This window comes from Chironomus tepperi, unplaced genomic scaffold (assembly GCF_022539635.2).
Source record: "Chironomus tepperi strain 1889 unplaced genomic scaffold, CSIRO-AGI_Ctep_v1 contig_445, whole genome shotgun sequence".
In the NCBI taxonomy this organism is placed as follows: domain Eukaryota; kingdom Metazoa; phylum Arthropoda; class Insecta; order Diptera; family Chironomidae; genus Chironomus; species Chironomus tepperi.
In genome coordinates this window covers 7,288,472-7,314,310 of record NW_027226567.1, presented here as the reverse complement: position 1 = coordinate 7,314,310, position 25,839 = coordinate 7,288,472, and the positions used below count along the sequence as shown (strand labels likewise).

Below are 25,839 nucleotides of genomic sequence, written 5' to 3'. Positions count from 1 at the left end.
AATTACGATCCATAACCTCACTGCTCAGTATGCAATCATAGTATTCTTGCGTCACACAGTTTAGACTACACTGTCTCATAAACTCTCCCTGATCTATGCTGCACATCATTTAAAAACAATCCCAAAATTAAAGAAAACAAGATTGCTTTCGATTGCAGGTTGAATGTACATATTCATTACACATCAAGTGCCCTTGAAGACCAATCATTTGGAATTTTTTTTCGATTGCACGAAGATGCATAAGTCAATTCCATGCGTGACCCCTTTGAATGAATATCAACTTGATTTTATGAAGCATTGCTTAAAATATTCATAAAAATTTAAATCTGATGAATTTGACCATAAGAGCCGTGAAAAATCTCGTGATTTATTTAATTTGCTCAACCTTAACATTTTTTTTATCCAATTTATCTGTCCACATCAATGCTCATCATTGTCTTGTGTCTTGTTGCTTGAGTCTAATTGAATTTCCATTTTTATGGATCTTAAATTCGAGTCAAATTTCATCTCGGCATGTAAATTATAATTAAAATTAATATTTATGTACCCAACTTTAAAATATTTCCTAACCTTCAACTCTAACTTATGTCTGCATCTCAAGGGGTCTAGATACATATTGGTGCGTATACAGTTTCATAGGTATAGAAACATGAGACCTCATCAAGATCGATTATTCAAGTTGGTTGAACGGAAATAAACAAAATAATGTGTTGGCTTGACAAATGTCCAATTCCATAAACAATAATCTTGTTGGTATAGGAACAAAACCAAAAAAAAATTAGCATGTGACAATGTGTCTCACACATATAAGCTACAAAATGACGGCGTTTGTCTTTCTTCTTACTTAAATTTCAATATTTGACATGTGACAAGCAACAGTGCAGTCAGTTTATATCTCGTGAATCAAAAATCAGGTTTGATTTATTAAGAAATTTAATACTTTTATGGATCATCATCAAATGAAAGAGAATTGCTTTACACAATGGCATTTTTGTTGCTTTAATTCGAAATACAAATATCATACACACATTTGGATGTGAGATCTCTTCTTTTTTTGTAAAGTAACAAGAGCTACCGAGGATCATAAAATATCAACAAACCATAAATTAGTGATGTAGTAAGGAAATATTGATGATTGGAGGTTGTAGCGAATATCTTTTTTTTGTGGAAATTGATTTGAATTTATTGAGGAAGTTTAATGACTTTACTGACTGTTAATTTTGGATTTAATGATTTATTTTCGAATGTTGAATTAAATTTGGAATTTTTTGGATTAAATTGTCAGTTAAATGAAGTCCATTAAAGTATTGAATTTTTGAGGCTTATGTTGATATTTCATTGGAAGTAAGGCTTACTAGAAAGCTAAGGAAGTAAGGCTTACTAATTTAGTGGCTTTCCCATTTGAGAAGGACTTACCAAATCAATATTAATGCCTGAATCATACTGATGTCTAGTTCCTTTATTTCTATCTACACTTCATGTTGCTGACCCGTCCCTAAGTCCAAACAGACCTCAACGTCGACTCGAATGTCAAAGAGTATGTGGCAATTTTGGAGTGTCCGACTCTTGGATCTAATCTTAAGTTGACAAGATGCTCAATTTTATCTTGATCGTACATTAAGCAGTTGAAGCATGTAAAGCTTCTTAAAAAGTACAAATTTCGAAATGGCAGGATTCGAACCGACGACTTTCAAGTTACCACACCAAATTTGACCCAAGCGCGTAGCGGATTGATATACAAAGGCACTTAACTATATATTTCAGAATCTGACTAAGACAAGTCGATATAATCTTGTAAAAAATGTCACAAAACTTGCACAAAATCATAGATGCAAGTCCTAACAATCACGTTCTTCATTATCAAGCATCTATACTAGTCCAAAATCATAAACAATATTCTCTAGCCAAGCTCGACTTCCTCCATATTTCAAACTCAATCTCAATCCTTTAACAAATCATCAACTAGACAAACTGAGATCCCAAACAATCATCATATTCACAACCTAATGTCATAATTTACTCATAATAATAATCGGTTTAAAAATCTTCAATTCAGCCTCATCTAAATGTATCTATTCCGGGGCGTAGTTTGCAAATTCAAGGTTATGAGAACTTTTAAATAATAGAGACTTATGTCTAAATGTTGAACTATGATGTCCAGAATAATAATTTGTCATTGACTAACTCATCCAGTCAGGATTAAGTGAATTTATGTGACTGCCTCAAAAAATTTTCTTTAATCCTTTCCAAAGGAGCTTAAAATTTGTCTCCATTTAGAAAACCTTTTTTTTATGTGTTTGTGAAATCCGATTAGACTTTTATTCTTATTAATCACTCAATCTGTAAGTCAGTTACTTCAATATGACATGAATTAATTCTTAGAAAATGTTTAGAGATTGATGGATCATAAAGGAATAAAATCTAAGATAGAAATTGAAAACTGGAAATGATTGCGTCATAAATGATGGATTTTAGTTCTTTTAAAAGGTTTTTTAAGAACTAAATCATTAAAAGATGAAGTTTTAAAGACGAAGAATTTCAAATTATCATCATCATTGTTTGTTTATACCAATTAAGTGTGAGAGATGCAGCCATTTGTGAAGCATAAATGCGTGATGATGATGAATAATTTTATGTCCATTGATTCATGTCTCATCATCTTCATATGCTGTACATAAAAAATATTTTTATGATTTTAATGGGAAAAAGAATATTTTTGATAAGAATGAGAATATCCAATAAAGTAAGAAGACATTGTGCCTTAATTGCCGTTTAAATATTTAAATTAAAAATATTTTCTCGCAGCTTCTGTTGTGCTTTAATTAACAGCATGAAGTCTTTATTAAGAAAAAATTTCATTCCTGTCTTCAAAAATGTTGTTGGACATGAAATAGTTTACTCCAATTTTGGGATTGTTGCTGCATCATTTAACGATAAGAATCTCAAATTAATAAATTTTATACATCATAACAGAAGTATTTCATGATGGGCACGAGAAGAATTGGAACTGCTTTATTTACTGACTGATTCCATTCCATATTCCAATATTGCCTTCGTTTATTCTCTTGTCTTCTTGTTATTGTGATTTAAATCTCTTAAATGCTTTTTTGTTCTTCAATTCTTTTGCTTTTCTCGCTCGCTGCTGCTTGCTAATGCTTCTGATGCTGATCATGATGATTAAAAAAATAACTTTTTTTGTTGTTGCTTTGTGCGTTTGCAGTCTTTATTTTTTACAACATTTTCTTCTTTCCTTTTCAATCCACAGACACGAGCTACGAGCATCAATTGATGATATTCTTGTGCTTGTTATTCTCCTTTCGATTCTCGTTCGATTCATTTATTGAAAAAAAACTGGATTCTTAATTTCTATTCTGTTTTCATGTCAATTTTCTTCATCAAATAGACTCAAACCTTACTTTTCATCCTCTTAGCCACAAACTATATCCAATTGTTACATTTTATTGAGGCATTGTTTGATTTCTGACTTGAAAAATGATTCTCTTTTGTTTAAATGTCCACAATTTGTTAGTATTTTGACTCTCGAGTCATTAATACCTTCCTATACTCTACATATCATTTCTCAATCCATAAAGTTAATTAGTGCTGTAGTAAAATATGTGTTGAGGAATGGAATGTTCCTTAATATCCAAAAATTCATCAATCGGCTTAGAAATTGAATCAAATTTTTGACAAAAGAATGCAACAGAACTGAATAAAGGCATGATAAATATGAAAAAAGGAACTAAATTGATCCATCAAAAGGATTTTCATGGCTACATATCAAAAAGGATTTGACTGCATTCCTTAAAGGAACCAAATATCAATTCAAACACAAATATTAATCTAATTAAATGCATAGAAAGTGTTCCTATTCATCCTACACATTTATTCTTATGTGCATTCAATCCAAAATAAGATATACAGCATACAGGAATGATCGATTTCAACATAGTTGCCTTTGTGTCTCTTGATTCTCAAATATTTTAATACTTGTAGCATTTGTGATTGATTGAAGGAACGAAGGATGGAAAATGAAGTAATTCTTGTTTTGATCTTTTCAGCTTTTGGACATCCACAAATGATTTTTAAATACTCAAAAATATTAAGTTTGAAATTTTCCTTCACGCCCATTCGAGCAACAACAACAACAACGGAATTCCACAAAAACTGAGTGTTAATTAAGATTTGGACTAATGACATTGCATAATGTCTGGTACATGAAATATGTAAACTACATCAATTACTTTTCAAATTTATGTCCAATGCAATATAAACAGGCAAGACACAAAAAAGTGTCAAGTAATGGCCAAATGAATGAATAAAAATGGAAATGAACTCAAAATTTTTCATGCCTCATTATGGCAAATTCAGACTAGGCACACAAAAGAGTCCAAGAGTGATTTTGGACATACGCAAATGAATGAAATTGAAATTTTTTTTATTGCTGCTTCCACTAAAATCCATTCGAAATGCTTCCAGCATTAATTCATCTCAGCATGTAGCTTTACACATTCTGTTCCTATATGCTGGATAAATTCTAGATTCTCAAAACTTGATTTTCTATTCATCATGACTTGAATGGCTAACGAGAACAAATGATGTGCAGCACTAAGTGAAGAAATTGGATTAATTTCAACTTTTTATTTATTTTTCCTTCTTCTTCCTACTCGCGCGTGCTGCTTGACCACAATTGCTCATTCTTATGCTGTCGTAAAAATTTTCATTCGCATTTTTTTGCTTCTAAATCAATTGAAAAATTTACAGCATTGCTGGTTTTTAATGAAGTGCAAAATGCTTTTGTCAGAACTTGCTTGACTTGTTGCTCTTCAGCATCTGCAGTGGACATTAACAGAACTAATGGAAAGACATCATGAGTGTGGATGTTAATTGATTTCATAACATTAAGTTCAATGTTGAAGCCACACAAAGGCTTTTCATTTAATGAGCATGGAACTGACTTTGATGATGATGCTTACTGTAAAGGAATTAAATGGAAGTGAATTGTGAACCCGGAAGGAATCAACATTGAACTGCGATGATTATGAATTAATGCTGTTGCATGATCACATGCTGGATGTTTACACAATATGGAACTGAACAAAGCATTTAAATGATCATAAACAAAGAATCCAGCAAATGAGTAATAAGATTCACAGTCAAGTGTTGGTGCTGTTGATGAGATTCTAATTTGATTCATTTATTTCCATAATATTCAGTTCCAAAAGTTCTGTCTGAAGCTCATAAAAAGTCATTCTGGATCTCAAAACTAGATTTATGATCTGAACTGCTAATCGTTCCTTAAATGTACATCCATAAATGCCAAATTAATTCACTCATAATTCTGTTATGTCTGCCTACTTTTCTGTGTGTTCTAATTTATGTTCCTTAATGTGCTGCTCATGGAATATTTCTGCATAGACGCGCACACATAAAAAGGAGAGGCAGCAAGTAAATTGAATTAAATTTCTATAATTCACAATTCATTCTTAAAATGGCAAAAGGAAAGAATCCAAAAAGGCAGAGTAAGCAATAACAATTGAAATAGTTCTGAATAAAAGCAGATTCTGCTTAGTGCCGTAGCTATTATTTGAGTTTAATGATTATTCCATTAATCACATCATCCTCATTACGAGTATGATGATCAGCACTAACTATATGTTGCTGATTATTACTTACGCGAACATTGGAATGAGATGAGAAGATTGAGTAATAATTGAAAGTTTCATGCACGGATCATTCAGTTCTTCTTAATCAGAATTGTCTGTGAATGGAATGTGACTCAATTTTGAGACTTGCATAAGTCATGTTTTGATGCTGTTGTAACTTCCTGTGGATCACTCATTGTCTATTCAAAATTGATCATCAATTCAGCTTCTAGTCACTGCTGTCAATGACGTGCTTGTTGTCGATTGATTGATTATGTTTCCAAAAATTACATTAAGTACGCTTACTTATGTTGCTGCTTACTTTCGTGTCTGAACTGTGCTTTTCATTCTCTTCTGTTTAATAACGGAATTAGCTATAGATTCATGCTGATCTGATGTTTCATTCAGTGATTGTGTGATGAGCATGGGCGATGAAAAGAAGGAATTGGACAAAGACTTTTTGAACTTCTTCTTGAAATTTTTGGGTTCATTCCAGGTGAGATTCTAAGAATTTTGAGTATGAAGGAATGAAGCTGATGTCTGACCCTGAATATTATGATCCAGTGGATTAACTCAATATTCCAAGATTCAACTGAGCAACTTGACTCAACCTTGACATTCTGAATCTCTTTAACTTAATTACCAAGCCACAAAAAGTAATGAATATGCAGCATAGAGCATTAAACGAAAGATTCAAATCATTAAACAAGCAATGAACTTGATTGTGATGAAATCAACGGAACTGAGCATGCAACATAAACAAAATTTATTGAAAATGTGTGAAAATTTTTCATGCTTTATGCTGTACATAAATGTTTATGTTCTTCTTATGAGCCGCAAGCATTTTTCTTAATTCCTTACGCATAATTCGACTTTATGTCCAGCAATTAAAAATTCAAAAAAACTTTTTCTCATAAATTCCGTGAAATTTTCTGACATTTTTCAGCCACAAAAAAATGAATTAAAATGCGTGCCTAGCTGCTCATGTTCATGTTAATGCTATTTCAACATATTTTTATGTATGTTAAATGCTTAGAATTAATCAATCGATTGTTCTCAAAAAACAAGTGCATTCATGTGTGTCCACTGAACATGTTTTATTGTCGATACTTTTTCTGACCCTTTCGAGTTCAGACTTGACTGTATTTATGTGTAGAACTAAACACAGAACAATATGGTTCAATTTTCATGTTCAAATAAGAACAATTAGTCAGGTGCACATGTTTGGTGAAACATTTATCGTCTCATTGTGCATCAATCGGTGATGATTATGTATAGTAAGTCTCGCCTCGTCTTGCTTCATTTCATTTTCACCTTTTCTTCATTTATTTGGTGTTATGAGACTTGTTTAACCATCTGCCATTACTTCTATGCTGCTCATTGCCTTCTAATTTCCTCAAACTCTTCTCAATTCAAATATGCAGCATAATCATCATCTCAAGTGCTTCATTGTCAAGTGGATTTTGTTTAATGATCTTCACAAATTTCTTATGTGCTGTCTTATTGGAACTATCCACTTGAAATTGACTTTCTGTCACCAGACAACAATTTGTTATTATTTTTGAATGCAGCATGTGATGCAGTTTATGGGAAAATTTTTATGATATTTTCATTAGCTGTGATATAATTTTCAATTTATGTCTGTTCCTAAATGTTTTATGGATGGAACTAGAATTTGAAGATTTGGTTGATTTGGCAGGTCAAGACATAAAAGCAGGGCTTCATAATACTAAGCATAACGAGTCACAAAGCTAGTAAGAATAGAAAAATAGAAGTGAATCAGCATGAAATGGAACCCTTCACTTTTAGATGCAATCATTTCCATTTTTAATATCAAGGCACATCTTATCAACATCTGACGATCTTTAATGACTTCTTATTGCCTTTTTTTATTCTCATTTCTTGTTATTCTTTCAATTTTTTTGTGTGTTTGTGAGGTTAAAGAAGGCATAAAAAAGATCCCAGACAAGTGAAGCATGAAGCACCTTTAAGAAAATTTATTTCATGTGATTAAAAATCAGTCAGTTGTGCTGCATTTTTCATGACTTTGTGTGAAAATCTCTTCTGCAATAATTTATAGCACCTCAAAGTCCTGCAAAATTTTCACTTTCAAGACATTTTGCTTCAATGTCACAAAAATGAAAATCCACTTCTTTTGTGCAACATTTTCAGTCAACTTACTCAAGAAGCCGTGAATGCAGTCGAGCATAAGAATGAAAAAAAAAAGTTACATAATGATAATCATGCTGATGAGCATTGTTGTTGAAGGTTCTTGAACTCTTTGTTTCCTATTTATGCTGCTTCTTGATGATAATTTTGATGCTTCGTACAAATGTGATAATAATCATAATAATGAAATTAATGACATTAGGAATTCAATAAATGAAGGTAGTGGAATTGAGTATAGGTGTGGAAATGAAATTCAGATTGAATTTTTGTGATTAAAGCGCACTTTTTTGTGAGTTACAAATTGTACCTTTGTTCTGGATGAATTTATCATCTAGTTGATATTTTAGTATAATTAATTTATTGAGTATTCGAATAGTCAACAATCTATTATTCAGCTTGGAAGTGCTTTAGAAATAAGATTGTGATCATACACGCCATAATTATGCATTAAAATGTCGTTCAACAATAGGCTGACCATTCAATATTCAGCTATAATTCTCTCTAATTTAGAACCAAGTTTAAGCAGCAAAAGCCTAGCGATCTAGTCTAGGGTGAGTATCCTTAGTGTCTATTAGGGGTATAATCAGTAAAATGGTAAGTTACACTGTAGGCGTGTCTTTGCAATGTGCAGAGCTAATAAGTGGTTTGGATCTCACTATAAACTTTAAGTCTAAAGGATGTGGTACAACAGATTTAAACCGCAGTGTCTCCAGCTCATAAGGATGGACCTTCAAGAATTATATACGCTGATGGCAACTTGATGGTTGATTTTAAACCATTTATATGGTGACAGATGTGGTTTCGCGTATTGTACCGTTCAATAAGACTCAAGTTCTCATCTAATGAGTGTTTGATATGTATAGAGCATTGAGATTCCGACTTATAATGCCGTCTTAATAAACGGAACGTCAAATTGTCTACTTAGGATTCAGCCATAAGTCAGATACCATAAGTGGATCTGTCCCACCAAAAGTCACTCAGATGGACGTCCACCTCAACAGTCAGCTCTACATTATCAAAAAATATTCCATTTTCCATCAAAAAAAAAAATTTTTTTTTCAAAAGCATTGAATGTCATTTGAGTTATTTTAGGTTGGTTACATCCACGCCCAATATTTCCATTCATATTTTTTGAAATAATTTCAAATAAATCAATTCACACTAAATCAAAATGAAATGAAATTCAAGCGGCATCAAGATGAACAACAAAAAAAAGAACAGATTTTGAATGGAATTTGATTTTTTTTTACATCTTCCAACGCACACATCTTCTGTTATTGCTTATTCTTTTTTCATTTATTTGTTCTATGCCGGCATCAAGAAAGGAACTGCTTAAAGACCAGTAGTTGAATTTTATTACAAAAATTCTTCAGATTAAATAAAAAAACACCGAAAAAAAAAGCGTCAAGAAAGTCTTTTTATGATCTTTAATTTCATTTTAATCTCCTTCATTCCATTGGAACCAGAAGCGTCATAGATGCTAATTAGAAACCGAAAGAAATCCTGAATAATTCTGACAGACTTGCTGGTTAGGAATCTAATCAGATTAAAATAAGAATCGAATTGCATGACACGAACATTGTTTATTACAATAGAGAGTACCTGAGCACCTGTCGACATCACTAAATATTGCCATGTGCTCTACGCAAAAAATTGGTATCAAAATTGCTTTGCAGCAGTTACTAAATGTGGTCTCGATTTGAGGCAATTTTCTTAGAGCCTAAAAGCGATAGAATGGAAATAAATTTAAATGTCTGAAGGTTGAAGAAGAAGAAATGAGAAATTGTATGTGCCCTAAGGCAGCAGAGCAACAATAAGAAGGAAGAATAAGATATAAGAAATTTGAGAAGAAATTCAGCGAATAAAAACTGAAATAAGAAGGCAAAGCAGGTGAATTGAGTTAGCATGCTATGGCTTATGCGACCGATCTCATCAAATTAAGTTTGCCTTCATGTCTTGTTCCATTTATGCTGCAATTCATAATTTTTATGTTGCATTTATGCGAATTTTGACCATGAAAATAATTTTTTTATGCAGCATAAAACATGAAAATTAATTTGAATAGAAAAGTTCATGAATTGGCAGGGACAGAAGTAACATGGAAGAGGTAAAATGAGGAATTGGAACCATCTTCCCATGACGAATAATTAAGAAGGCAGTAACTGAGGCAGTAAGAAGTAATAGATGAAGAAGAATCAAAACCATAATAATAATATTAAATTTTTAATCAAGCAGCTCTCATGTGAGAATATTCAGTTCTTTCTCTCTGTCTTTTATTGCTGTGCAGATTGTTTTAATTACTTACTATCCATTCACACACAAAACATCCACAACACAAAGTGATTATTACAAATAAAATGTTGGAAGTGACTTGAATCTGTAAATTTTGCAAAATTTATGCAAGAATCGGAACTGAAGCATGAAGAAATGGATGTTAGGTATGCAAATGATGTTCCTGTGACTTCCTATCAAGATAAATTAAGACTCTTGGACATCAAATCCAGTGAAAGTTTCTCAATTAATCAATCATGTCATCAATAAAATTCATCATCTCAGCAATCATTTCCAATTCCATGCAGCGCATATCTAATTTATATTCATGTTCGCATTTTTATGCAGCATAAATTAACATTTCTTATGATTGATTGGATTTGAAAAAGTTTTTTTTTTTAAATTATTCAAGTCACATCCAAAATACAAGATTTCATTGCCATTGAACATTTCCATTGTTCCTTTAAAATGTCAAACATATGTTTGGAACAGGAACAACAAGATGTTCACATTATGCAACATAAATATTCATGCCTGCATAAATTATAGTAAATAAGTCAAAGACACTTACCTGAACTGCACAATTAAGGAAACAATTGTTTTGTCCTGGACCATTGAGAAGTCCTTTTGTGTCCATTAAATGATATTGTTGATTCACAGGCGGTGATCCATAAAAGTTCCTTAAATTTTGCATCATCGTATGCTGCTGTGTCTGTTGATGACTGTGAAATGCTCCGACTGTCATTTTTATTGTTTCGTTGTCAAATTTTCACCTCGTAATTGAATTTACTGCTGCTTACTGCCTCTAAATCATCATCTGGAATGGACAACAAGAAGTAAATAATGAAAGAATTATGTGGGCTATTTTTTGAGCAGTTCCGAATACAGAAATTCGATGAGCTAATAAAATTGACTACGCTTATTTGTTGCTGATCAAGAAAATATTTTCAGAATTGGACATAAAGAAAGTAAAAATCACGATTGGAAGTAGAAGTAATGCCGAGATAAAAAGAAGTCATTTTAGTTCCGAAAAAACAGTTACAGAATTTCTGTCAGTTCTTTTTTCAGTTCCACGCAACATGATTATCATCATCATTGACTTTATTGGAATCAAGACTTAATGCGACGTCTCATAATTTCACGCACCAGATTCAGTCATGCATCAACGTCGCCAATGATTTTTACTCAATTTACCGCTGCTGCAGTTGATTTTGTTGTTCTCAAATGCCGGTAAATTGGGTCCAATTGGTAGCTGTTGATGCCGACTTGTTGGAGTTACAAATTAATTGACCAAAATAAATTTTCGTCCACGATTGTCGTGCAATTGATTTTCAATAGACGATCTTCTTCTTCCAACATCACCAAACTGCTCATTGCCGCCCTCTCCAGTTGGACATACTTTCTATGTCATCAAGCATAATTATGGTCATTATGATCATCATGCGATGAAAAGCAAATCGTTTTGTTAATTCAGCATTGAAATGTGACGAGCAGTAACACAAGAAAGCATTGCCAAAACAAGCAACGCTTGAGAGTCAATGGAAGAAAGTTTAAAAGGCAATCGACAAATTTTTTTGCTTTTCTTTTCTTCTTTATCGGCCAATTTTGACACATTTGACCTACTTCACTTCCAAACTGGAAGAAATCATTAAAATGTTGGAGATGATGAGCTAAACTGATAAGAACATAAAGCAATTATGTTGATGACATTCAGCAAATCCAGTATTTGCTTGAAAAAGTAGAAGAAGTATTTGCTTCAAGACCAAATATTTGGTCTTGAAAATTGGAAAGAAATCAAATTTTGGCATTTATTGTTATTTCTGATGTTGAAAGGTTTGGCAGTTTTCAGGCATTTTGGCAACAATCTCAAGACAGCAATTCACAGGCTCGTCAACTTTTAAATTGATCCATTAAACTAATTCGAGTATATTTAGCAGAAGTAATGGAAGTTCCCTTGAATTAAGTCTCAAAATTGGAGTCATTTGCACTCGCAAATCCTTTAAAATGCAAGCATATTAAGCTACAACTCATTTCATATCCATGCAAAATAGAGCATATCGTGCTTAACAATTTGTCGACTTTTGACACATTAGCGGAAAATGTTAAGATCTAAAAACTCTTTCTTATTTCCTTTTATATTTGATTCTTCCACACCCAAATGTAATAACAGCAACAATATGCCAAACAGCTGAACAGCATGGATATAATATTAGTATGGCTTACTCGGAAAGGCTTGTAAATGTTGATAATCGATCTCAGGCACGAGTCATACTTTGCGGTAAGCTTTGAATGGACCAATTAATTGAATTAAGAAGTTTTGCTGTTCTTCTACGAATATTTGGAGCAATAAGCTAGAGAAGAAGTAATTTTGGATAGAAAGTAACAACAAAAAGTTCAATTTAATTTAATTTTCCTTCTCGCTGAACTGCTTAAGGCACAAAACACAAAACGAATGACAAAAGAAAGCGACAAAAAGCAATCAGCAACAATGTGTCAACGTTCATGTAAAAAACAGATTTGTTAGATTAAAAAGTAAGCGAAAACAGAAGAAAAGCAACGAGTATAATAACATGTGCTGTATATGCTGCGCGCCCAACCTTTATAGCAATGACTTTATACTGTTTTCCTGATTTGTTTGTAAACTTTGTGATTTTAATTTCAATTCGAATGCTGATATATCTACAGAATGGCACAAAGGTACAGCAGTGATTGTCAATGTATATCCAAGATCTACAATCTCGATATCCACAAGTTCTAGTAGATATTCACTTCCATTTCGTATGTTTCACTTAATAAGTTTAAATGTCTATAAAACAGTAGTGATCGTATAGTAAATTGCTTGTTCTGCCTCACATGATGATGATGATAAATTTTTTTCAGGAAATGAACATAACATCGCCATTCGGCATTTCTGTTCTTACATAAAATGTCTCAATTTTGTTCTTTGTAGCTTAACAATTGTTTTAAGGCTGTGAGGGAAATACTTTGTTGCTACTGATGGATATGAAATTATGCTCTAATGTCATTTTAATGATGATTTCGTCTACAAAATGTTTTGAATAAAATTTCTTTTATTATTGAAGGTAGGAACTGAATTTTTTGTGTGATTTAGGCTTTGGGGCTGGAAAGTCTTTTGTTAATTTGCCTAGCTTGGGTTTATTTTAGGTTTTAGAAGCTGAGGAAACTTACTAACTAACTGGAACTTAAACCATACTCGGAATTGGAGCTTAGGCTCCTTTAAAGCTATCAATTCCTAAATTTCAGTGCAGTTCCATTAATTTACAATGTCTGACACATTCTACAGCAACAATACACCAAAAAAACCATGACAATAAGCACATCCAACTGCGCTTTATTCACCCAACAAAAAATGTAACAAAAGCTTTTCAACTAGCTTAATTTATTACCAAAAATTTACGTCTCATTTTTAATGATGCCACAACATTAACTACTTTTTAAGTCATTTATGACAAATTAGAGGAAATTTTTATTGAAGATTCATTTTTTATGCTTCTTAAACTTCTTTTATGCTTATGAAAAAGTTAAAAAAATATTAAAAAAATCACAAATTACAAATCAAAAACAGACGTAAAACTTCATTTTATGATCATGATTTGAATATCATTTATTTGATGGATTTTTCGTGCTTTCAATTCCAATCAAAATTGACAATAAAAAAAAGCATTCCTACATGTATGGACTGTTCTGTTGTCTTGTCTTTCATTCCTTTATCTACTTAATATTCCGATTGTTAAACAGGTGCGCTATCAATAATCTAAATATATATCCATGTATAATAGATATAACTCAATCTCTACTTTTTATTCAAATCTATCAAATCAAAGCATGTCGCATAAAATTTTTCAAAAGTCCGATTGATATCGCTGCTGGAATTTTTCATTAATATTTTTCAGCATGTTTAAGAAAATGGTTGGCTCACGAGTTAACTGACGGACTGACTGACTGACTAACTGCCTGTCTGTCTGACGGACTACCGGACTGACGTACTGACGGACTAACTGACTGACTGACTGACGAATTGACGGACTGACGGACTAATTAACTAATGGACTAACGGACTTAAGGGTCAGACGGACAGTCGGACAGCCGGGCTGAACGACTGACGGACTGTCTTGCTGAATGACTGAATCTCAGGCTTGCTGGCTTGCTGAGTGAAACGTGTGATCTTAGCAACCAGACATTATTGAGAGCTCGGGTTTGAAGCATTAGCTCATTACTATCAAGTTACTGGCTTACCGTTTGATTTACTAGCTTTAAACTATCGATTAATGCTTTAACTAATGATTTTCCTGCTTTATTAACAAAATTGATAAAATTTTCCCCTCGACGACAATTTAAATTTTTCTGACCGTTAATTTTCCAAAAACTTTTGATCAAATTTTTTAATACAACTTTCAGTTTACTTTCAAAAAATGTTCAATTTGAATTTTTATAAGCCGTTAAGAGGTTTGAATTTGAAAAAAACCGTTAAATAACAAAATTGATCATACAGTAACTTCCATTATAGTTGGAGCACTGAGTTTATTGTACTGATTTGTCAATCTAATCCTGATCAATTAGCGAAAATGCGTTTAAGCTCCTCGATCAATAACACGAGGACTTTAAACATTTTTATTTAGACTTGGCTGTTTCAGTTTCTGCTGAATCTCATTTTTCTTATATTTATGTTTATTGTGATTCGGCCATATTTGGTGGATTTATTTGCCAATAATGTCTTGTGACTCTTTTTTTAAAGATTTATCAATTTTTTTATGGTCTGTACATGTCGAATAATTCAATTATTTAAGTCGAATTGATGATGATGATTATTGCTAATGTTATTGGATGTGAATATGAGGAAATAAATAATGATTTTCTTATTTTCAATTTAATGCATGATGGATTTAAAGGCATATCTAAGTGGGTTTAAGCTACATTGACAATTCTTGATGTTCTGATTGATGTTTTTGGAGTTAAGCGGTTAATCGAACGGTAAATTGTGGTATATGAGTTCTTTATGTCTTACTGCTTAATATTATGGTTCAATTTATTCAAATCACATAGAATACAGTCAGAAGACATAACAATCAAGATGATATTTTTGCAAAATAGATTGGAAATTTAAATAAAATTTGAATACTTATTGATTTCTTATGTCTGTATATTCTCTGCTATAGAGCACAACATATTCGTAGCTTTCAATTCATTTAAAAACTTTCTTCTAATCAACAACGTAAAGTGCTGATAAACAAATTTGTCACAATTTAGATAACACCTTAAAAATTGGCACAAATGTCACATAATTTATAAATAAATCCAATTATTATTACGATTAGTTGAAAATTAAAGATATGAAGTAAATGATGAAGAAATTGACAGGGTTGGGTTGCCTTTTAAGAACCTTGTAGAGACTGAGACTTCTAATTATTGCAGCTAGTTACATGGTATAAAGCTTGGATATTTACAATGTCGTTCTAATCAATGTCATGTCGAAACGACTCAATATAACGACTAAAAGTACGGAATCTGATAAGATTCGAACCCATGAAACTCGATTGTTCGACTACTCGGCCTCAGAGGACTTCCTATTACACTGGCATAATTGCCTATATATGATTCGATACTCCAAATTCAACTCTGCTGATACACCCTTCTATTGAAAAATTTAAAGCCAGTCATTGCTATGTCGTACTGGTGACTTCATTGAGAAACTGGTAGACATTATCTAAAGACCGATCCAGCTTCCGACGAAGTCTAAATGCGGCAATGAGCCCTCGTGTGCCTTCGCCAAAGAAGTTAGTGAGTAAGACACCTAGCCAGAAGCTTGTTGATAACGCTAGATTCTCAACTCTGCACATTTCATGACCCAGTTTGTATCAATACAACCAGTTTGTACCTAGCCACAATTTGTGTGTCGCGAATCACACAAAACAAGTTGTCGTTGTCAGAACAGCTTAAAAAACATCTCAAACTCATTTAGGCTTTCCCTGGGATTGAACCTGGGTCGTTAGAATCAGTTATACGACACTCTAGCCACTACGCCATTTCTGCTTTTTACTGCTATAAACCAGCATAACAACACTGGAAACTCAAACACTCAGCAAAAATTAATTAATTAAATCTTTTTTTTTTATCTCATTCTCTCTGATTTCTTTCAATTTACAAGATTAAAAATTTCGACTTTGAATCAAGAAAATCAAGAAAAAAAAAGGCACAAAATATAAAAATATCTCGCAAAGCATTTGATTATAAATTCATTGATATTCAACAGAGATTTACATTAATTATGTTCAAATTTTTAACATCATCGTCTGTTGACCGATTTCCATTCGGTTAATTAGAAACGAAAGAAGAGAGCCTTTTAATGAGCCATCAACAAAGATTATGATTCGAATGTAGGAATGGTAAATAATATTTTTTATATATTTTTTAATGACAATTGAGGCTGAAGAACTTTTTAAGCCTTTCTAAAAATACATACTGATATGTGTAAAATTTGATCTTCGTGAAGATGGTGATGTCGAGATGTTAAGTCACGATCATAAGCTACCAGAATTATTAACATCAACTTTCATTATTTGCTGAGGAATTCCCACAAATTAATCAATTTCATATGAAAATGACTTGCTGCATGATTTTTAATGTTTTTTTAGTGCAATTTTGTGAAAGAGAATGAGATTTTTTGTGGCTTAATGAATGACAGGATGGGATGAAAAGGGGGATTGAGTCATCGTGAGTCGTCATTCCACGACTCTTTTTTGAGGATATGACATCCATCAAAAATGATTTATTAGTGTACAGTCCTTACTTCGTACTCAAAAATTGTCTGCATTAATGCATTGATGTTGGTGCCGCGGCACATTAGTGTACAACCTAGAATTTCTGAAAATGCAATGCCAGTCAAGGCTTACTACCAAGGTGTGCCGTGTAAAATAAAAAGTTGACCATCACTGTATTAATGTAAAGTCACTAATGAGCAACTCTTTATGTCCAAAATCAAATTTTGCATCGTCCACGAATCATAATTTCAATTAAATTGCCTTAATTCTGATTTCATGTGCTGCATTCACCCACGACATAATTATTTTATCTCATTGGATTACATAATAGTTGTGTCCATCTGCAGACATATTGCAATATATCGAATGGCACAAGAATCATGTATCAATTATGGTGACTGGATGGATGTTGATGACATAAAAGACTCAAAGAAATAATAGCAGATGGACAGACGGACAGACTGATGGACAGACTGACGGACAGACTGACGGATAGACTGACGGACAGACTGACGGACAGTCTGACGGACAGACTGACGGACAGACTGACGGACAGACTGACGGACAGACTGACGGACAGACTGAAGGACAGACTGACGGACAGACTGACGGACAGACTGACGGACAGACTGACGGACAGACTGACAGACAGACTGACAGACAGACTGACAGACAGACTGACAGACAGACTGACGAACAGACTGACGGACAGACTGACGGTCAGACAGACAGACAGATGGACAGACAGACAGACAAAACACAAACAATAGCATTTTCAACAAAATTCCAATTTGTTTTCAGTAATGCCTCTAAAAGTTTCACTTTTAATTACTAAAAATACTCGAGGCATTGACAAATTCACGTTTATTACTGAAATTTATAAATACTATCCATACCCCATCATCATCCAGCAAAAGTGACGAATTTTCATCCAGAAATATTCAATGTGAAATCTTTGTGCCTCAAATCATACGGTAAGTCTCATATTGCTACAAAATGTGTTATCTAGCTCAGTTGTGGACAACCTGTGTGCTGTGGCACCATACTTGAAAAATGTATAGCGATACTATAAGCCGTATACCGTATGCTAGTTTCGATCGAGGCTTACCATTAAGGTGTGCCGCAAAAAATAAAAGGTTGTCCACCACTGGATTTAAGCCACAAATAAATGTCACGGAAATGATGAGTAATTTGCAATTTGCCGCAATGACCTCGTCAGCAAAATAATTTCACTCAAGCTGTTTCTCTTTTCCAACAACCGTATTGTGATTATGCGTATACTGGCAATGGCAATTTCTATAGGTAGGTAAATATCGTCAAAGGTTTTTAGAAATGAAGTCGCTTTACTTCTCCTCATTAAAATAAATAATTGTATTGAAGAACTGGAATTTTGTGTAAATTAAACGACTAAGCAATTAGACTCGATGGAGGGAAGGAATAATTTATGCAGAATAAAGTAACTTTTAATGAAGTTTGTGCTGAATTGATGGAATTTTTATTCTCACCACTGGAATTTACTGACATTTAAGAAAAAAAAAGTATTATTAATCTAAGTGATCATTAATTGACATTTTACGTTGGACAGGCATAGTGGTAAGTATGTGAATTATATGCTGACTATAAATTACTATATTTTATTTAATGCCTATGAAAATGTGTCACAGTGTGCTGGATAGACTGATTTTAAGCATGCTAAATCATAAATTGCTGATTTTTAAAGAGACCTTGAATTGTCAAAAAATGTTGAATTTCTAGTTCAGTGGTGGTCAACCTGTTATTTTTCGGGACAAAGCTTGATGGTAAGTCTTAATCAAAATTTGCTCACAGTATGCGGTTCGTGGCATATCCAAAAATGCTTGCCGGCATACTAGTGTACCGCGGCACACAGATTGCTCACTTCTGCTCTTGTTCATTCAGTAACTAAGTATGAGTTAAGGATATTTTCCACATGATTAAGCTTAGAGCATTTTAATCTACTCACTTACTTACTTCCTTGGCTACGTCGCTCGAGGATTCATTGCCACGCGTAGGGAATGTCTAAAGACAGCTGGGACAGAAACACAAGTTTGTTACACAGCCCTTGGATGAAATCCACAAGAGAAAAGGCGACCAGGAGCTCCGAAAGCTACTTGGCACAGAAGAGTATTGAAAAACTGTCGGCTCAATGTGCGGACAGGGAATTTGTACAAACTAAATGAAAGAGCCAGCAACAGAGTCAGATGGAAAGCCTTCTGTTGTAACCTAGGCTTCACATAGGAACATGGTTGCAGTTAGTAAGTAAGTAAAGACAGCTCTATCCCTCGAAAACTTCAGTCAGTTAAGGATATTAAGGACCCTACTCAAATAAAAAATAAAATGCGCCTTATCCACCCACAACACATGCCTACTCTACTTGATAATTCATTATTTTTTTTCAATTTGCATTGTTTTTAAAATACATAACCATAAAACTTAAAGTGCTGAATGGAAGTTGGAAGTAAAATCGACAATCTTCACACAACAAAGTATCGAAAGCTTTTAATTTAAGACTTTCAGTATACGGAAACTCACAAGCTGTCAAGGTTCTCAATTATTATTATTTTTGCCATTACTCGTTGATTGTGGTTTTTTGCGTGCAACCTTGATTCCTTGGCACATACGGTTATGGCTACAGTATTTTTTTTGCACATTACTAATTAAAGCTCCATTATTAAATTAAATTTTTTGGATCAATTCCGTTGTTTAATCTACTTTTTATAGACATAATTCATCTTGTGTGTCGATGTCGTGTTAGCTATGTTGTGGTGATCACACGGAATGTTAATAAATTGCTTAGATACTTTTCTTTCTCTTATTGACCTGTTGGCCTGAATATCATTTGACTTTTACTTCTCATGTACTCATAAAAGATGATGATTGATAAGAAATTACTTAATATGGTCTGTGATATTGAGACTTTGCAAGTACAGGTTGATGATTAGGTAAATGGCCAATTTGTGGTTTTTAGGACAATTGAATTAATGAGTTTGAATGACTCGATTGTATGATTGTCTGGTAACATGACATGAACCTAATTGAAGTCTAAGAGGTATAGAATGTCATCGAAGAAGTTGTTCGAATCCTACCAGAAACCGGTAGCAAATAGACGATGATTTGTGAGGTTGGGCAAGTTTTGAGGAATTTTCGCGGTACAGCTAAGATTTTTCAAGACACACCAGAGACCTACACCCTCCTACAGGCCCAAAATTGATCTAAATCAGTCATGGACAACATGTGTGTCGCAGCACACTAGTTTGCAGCCAATTATGTCTAAAAATGCTACAAACCTGAATGTCGAGTGCAATTTTGATCGAGGCTTGCTATCAATAAGTGCCATTAAGAATAACAGGTTGGCCACCACTGATCTAAAGCATCATTAAAGTTAAGAAAACATCATTAAAGTCAGGAAAGTAATAAAATTCTTCCTGTGGCTTATTAAAAAATACAAGATGAATTTTAATCTAAGAATTATCTCGATAGGATCTTAAAATTTATTGCCTATTAAGACACAACCTTGCTAGATAAGCCACCCAACAAGAACTCGTTTCGCAAAATAAAATAAAGTAAGTTCCAACTGTTTTATAGAGACATAATATCATCAAATCAGAATTGCAATACTGGCAATACTGGCATATGTCACAGGCAAAAACCGTACAATTTCTTGATAATTTGTAGGGTTCTGGAAGAAAAACCCTACAATTCCTTGTTAGTTGTATGGTTTTGTAAGAAAAACCATCAAAATAAGAAGAAATTGTACAGCTTTTAATGTAATTTGTATTCTTACAAAATCATACAAATTACCAAGAAATTGTACGGTTTTTGTCTGTAACAAATGCTTGTTTTGCAAATTTGATTCAGATTGTCATCAAACCTAATCAAACATGTCGACAAAGTCCTTAAAAAATATTTAAAACAATTTTTTTTTAAATAACATCATCAAATTAGCAATTAAATGGGATGTCATGGCCATTAATATAATTAAATATTCATGAATTAAAATCAGATAAATTTTAACAAATTACAAGTCATTTATTATCCGCAAAATACTTCTCACTCATATTCTCAAATTGAATTTAATGATCAGAAAATTCTTTCTTATGAGCTATGACTGCCTTTGGCCACAAAAATTCCCTCAAGACACAATAGCTAAATAATATTTATTGCAAATTGTTTTAGCTATAATAAAAAAATGCAATAATTGCCATGTTACAGAAGAAAAATAAGAAGTTTTTCCCATCGAGTAGGAAAACAAACATGAAAGTTTGTGCTGGCGTGGTTGTTTTACGTCGCTCAGTGGTGGACAACCTTTTATTTTCTGCGGGACATATTGGTGAGAAGCCTCAAAACCGCATACAGTATACGATTCATGACATTCCTAAAAATTTCACAATATGGTGCCACGGCACATCGGTTGCCCACCACTGACGTAGATAATAGTCATAGATTTAATGACAGTACTTTGCTAAAAGCATTCTATGCAGTTTAATGCCAGTGGTTTTTAGAAAAAGAATGTGAAAAAAAAATCTCAAATTGCAGTGTAATTTAAGTCGATAACAAATGGAAATAGTTTGCATAAATCACAAAGTTGTTAGTATTTAATTTCGCAAATTTACTACTAATGCATAAAAAATCAGCTAATATTGAAGCGTATCAAAATTCATTAATTGTGTGAAGTTTATTTCAGTTTTTTAACGAACTTTTGATGAACACGTGCACTTGATTAATCTTAGTTTTTTATTGTTTTTTAAACAAAACTGCAGGATATATTGTAATAAAATATTTGCATTCTATTTTTGCCATCTTTTTCTACAATTCTGTATCTGAATACGATCTAAAATTGTCAGTTAAAGTAGATTTTTATGCAAAAACTTTTCGAAGTGGAAAATTTTTTTCTAAGTAAAGTTTGAATTCAAATTAGCCGTTAACTTTCAAATCAATTCAATTACTCTACATTTTCTCAACATCAATGTGTCCGAAAGTGAAAACACTTTTCAAATTGCCGACAAATGATTGTTTTTTTCCGCAATTTTCTTTTTCTTCCTACAAAAAATAAATTTAATACTCAATCAAGTCGGTGAAAGAATTCAAAGTATTGAGAAAATTTATAAAACAATGGAAAGTGCCAAATCAACCCACACCGATAACTACAATTTTCTTCCCACAAACAAAACACTCATCATCGAAAGTGAAGATAATGATGGCAATAAGCGTGGTACAGAAAAAAATTGCCTTTTTTTCATCATTCTTTCATCATAGAGTACAAAATTAGAAGTTTAATGCACTGAAAAATCTCATTTGATGACCATTATTAGCACATTCTTTTTTTTATCGCTGATTTAAAACAACTCATCTTAGCAATCATTGCTCTTCCACTTGATTCCATCACATTTTCACATGAAATTTATTCGATTCCAACTTTGGTGTCACGTTTCAGATTTTTCAAGGCTCTTCGTCGCTGCCGTTATACAGTCGAACAACCATCATGGTATATAATTTTTGTGTTTTTTTTTTTTCATATTTATCAGAGTTCGCGCGAAAACTATTGTGTATAAAAATACAGAAATGCTAAAAATAATATTGCAACATGATCTCATTGTTATTTATAAGCAGTAAGCAAAGCGAGAAATGGTGGTTAGAATGTCGGTGGGATATAAGGTTCTTGATAGCGCACTTGAGTGATATTTTGTGAAATTTTTGGTATATAACCTCGAAATTTCTAGTTAATCAACTAGATTTACATTGTATAGAGTTGGCAGATCAACTGTTAGATCTGTGCCATCGAGTTACAGGCTTATTGACTAGTTTGGAAGCATGAATTAATCGCTAGACTCGAAAATTGATGTTTATAAACTAAATATGGAAAAATTTTGAAGCTCAATTCAAACTATCCATTTCAAACGTTCAAAAAACGTTAAAAATTTGAATTTTAATAGACCGTTATTTGCCTTACTAAATTTTATGACTAACTTGAAGCTTATTCTCTTAAAATTTTCCATTTCAAACATTCAAAACCCGTTAATAATTTAAATTTTAAAATACCGTTATTTGGCTTACTGAATTTCATAACTAATTTGAAGCTTGTTGAAGCTCATTTCAGATTTTCTATTTCAAATTTTCAAAAACCGTTAAAAATTTGAATTTTAAAATGCCGTTATTTATCTTACCAAATTTCATGACTAACATGATATTGACTTACTTCATATTAATTGCGATAATTTGCCAAAATGATCTCATTTCCAATCCCATATACCCAATTATTCCAGCACCAACTTCTCAAGTTGCGATAATAACGAACATCAACAGAACAAAAGTACTAAAAATAATTAAGCGGGACAGCTATTTCGAGTTTATGAGAAAGCAATACCATACACATTGATGGAATGTCATGAAAAAAATATCAAATTCACCATGACATCACCCTAATAACTCATCAACAGTCGATTGGATTGTCGAATTTTTTGAATTTCGTGTGTTTAAAGAACAAAAAAACAACAACAAAACATACAAAAGAAAATTTTTCATTAAAAACAGACTTCTCCACCTACCGAAAAGTGAAACAATGAGTTTTGAACGGTTTGATCGATAAAGTAAAACATGATCTCGATAGTAGCGAGACAAGAATCATCAATAATATGTGAATAGATTGAAAGAATTGAGGAGGGAGAAAGGAGAATGTGAGGGAAATAAGGTTCAATGCTCTATTGATGATGATGAAGAAAATAAAGCTAATTACTTATCAATTTCTTTTTTGGAAGCACTTATATTAGCTCCTGACATTCGAATTTATTTGCGAGACTTGAATAGCTTTGGGGAGATTTGTTGTTTGATTGATGATAAATTGTTGAGATTATAAGAGATTTATTAAGAAACACCGTTAGGAATTGAAATTATTTGTCGGTAAGAACGGGTAGGGCTGATAATCTTTACTGCGAATTACCCTAATTACCTGCCAAATATTTGAATTTTTGAAAACCGTTAAAATTTGGATAAAAATTCAGTATGACCTGAGTGGACATATCCTATGGTACACCAAGAAGTTATCGAAGACTTAAGACATTCTCTCCGCGCGGCAATGGGTACACATGCTCTTTATTCAAGGGGCGAATCTACCAAAAATTTGAATTTTTCAAAACCGTTAAAAAATTTAAAAATTCAGATAAAAGTCACTCAAACTTAAGTATGACCTGAGTGGACATATCCTATTGTACACCAAGAAGTTCTCAAATGATAGAGATGGTTATAGACGCGACAATAGGTCCTCATGCGCCCCAGCCAAGCAGCAACAACGAACACATCACACCAGGTAGCAAGTCCCTGACTAAGCCACTAAGCACAACTCAGACACTTCTATTGACACATCTAAATCCAAACTTAAGCCGACATACTTAAAATGTATTGTATATCCAACAAAATTTCAATGATTGATGTCTATTTTCGGTAATATAGAAGCAACATCAACTGACATTTTATGACTTAAATATTTTCATTGTCATCATTATTAATATTTAGCCTAGCAAGTGGTTCCCTCCCAAAATATGTCTGACGTTGGATAACAATCTACATCCAATAATTTAATTAACCTTATTTTAATTGGCACGATTTTTGCATAAAAAATATTTTTTTGAAGTCTCACCATGATTTTGGCATAAAGCATCAAATAAATGCCTAATTTGTAGATATATAATTTAAATTTAAGCTAGTTTCCCCCCAATTCAATTGTTTATATGCTCATTGCCACGGTGAAATCAATTCCTCTTGAACTTTAAAAGTGTATAGAAATAAACTAGTTTGAATTAAATTTAATGACTGATATTTTGGTGCCTGAATAGCACAAGTATGAGATTCCCATGCCAGAGTCTTGTCTGCTTGGTTCTGGATTTCGGATCAATCGACTGACTTGTGCTATTTAGGAACAAGACTTTTTTGTCATATGACCGAAAAAACGTCAAAAAAGACGAAAATCATCAGATTTATCAGCAACAAAAAGAGTTTAAAGTGCCTAAGGCTAACTCCCAACTCTGTAATCAATCCCCAAAAATTGCAAAAAAAAATAATTGCGTAATTAATATTTTTAAGACCATAAATGAACGTACCTTAATATGGATTATAAGACGTGTGAATGATAAATGATTCCAATATTTGTTGTAATTTATCCAAAAAGGTAAGTAGAACCGTAGAATAATTAATGACTCTCTCCTTTAATTCCTTTAATATTTTATTGTTTTGGTGTTAAACTGATGGATGGATTTTTTTTAAATCCCTTTTTCTTCTTCTTTTGAATCTCTTCCTTAATTATTTTTTCATTTTTTCTCTTTTTTGTTTTCAAAATTCCACTTCTATTTCAAATTTCATTTTGTTTTCATGTATATATCTTGTTGGATATGTAAGCTAAGCGTACACACAATAAAAAAGAATTAAATAATACACAGCACACGTATAATAAAAATAATAAAAAAGTAAAAGAAGTTGTCTTCGGGAAGTAAACAAGCTTATTGAGTAAATACTAGCTTTTCTGGCTCATGGCTTGCTTGTGTGTAATTTTTTTTTTTTTGTATTTTTGTGAATTTCACTTTAGCACTTTTGTTTGTCACTGTTAATTATTTTGGATATTTTTTGTGAGTTTTGCTTGATTTGTCACTGATCATTCCTTTTTATCAACACTTTTTGTATTCATGAATTGAATTTGTTTGTAATTTATTGAATTTTTCACTTTTTAAGTTTGATTTTCACTCAATTTCACTTGAAATTTTGTTTGAATTTTCAAAATTCAAATCTTTTGTTCAAATTTCATTCAATTTCATTTCAAATGCTTGCTTTGATCTTTCAAAATTCAGTTGAAAAATTCAAATTTTTTGTTTAATTTCGATTCAATTTTATTTCAAATGCTTGCTTTTATCTTTCAAAATTCAGTTGAAAAATTCAAATTTTTTGTTCAATTTCGATTCAATTTTATTTCA

The 25,839-nt window shown here is 32.5% G+C and overlaps 1 protein-coding gene across 1 annotated transcript in view; it reads right to left on the bottom strand.

The window, feature by feature from the left end:
• The window catches only part of ec (ubiquitin specific peptidase echinus), a 72,655-nt gene extending 47,027 nt beyond the window's left edge, over positions 1–25,628 (bottom strand). The window contains exons 1-2 of the mRNA XM_070650030.1: positions 24,976–25,628; positions 10,657–10,902 (exon numbers count right to left, since the gene is read on the bottom strand). Of these exons, the coding sequence (XP_070506131.1) occupies positions 10,657–10,830 (174 nt within the window). The 5' untranslated portion in view covers positions 10,831–10,902; positions 24,976–25,628. The remainder of the gene's footprint in view (positions 1–10,656; positions 10,903–24,975) is intronic.
• Positions 25,629–25,839: the final 211 nt, after the last annotated feature.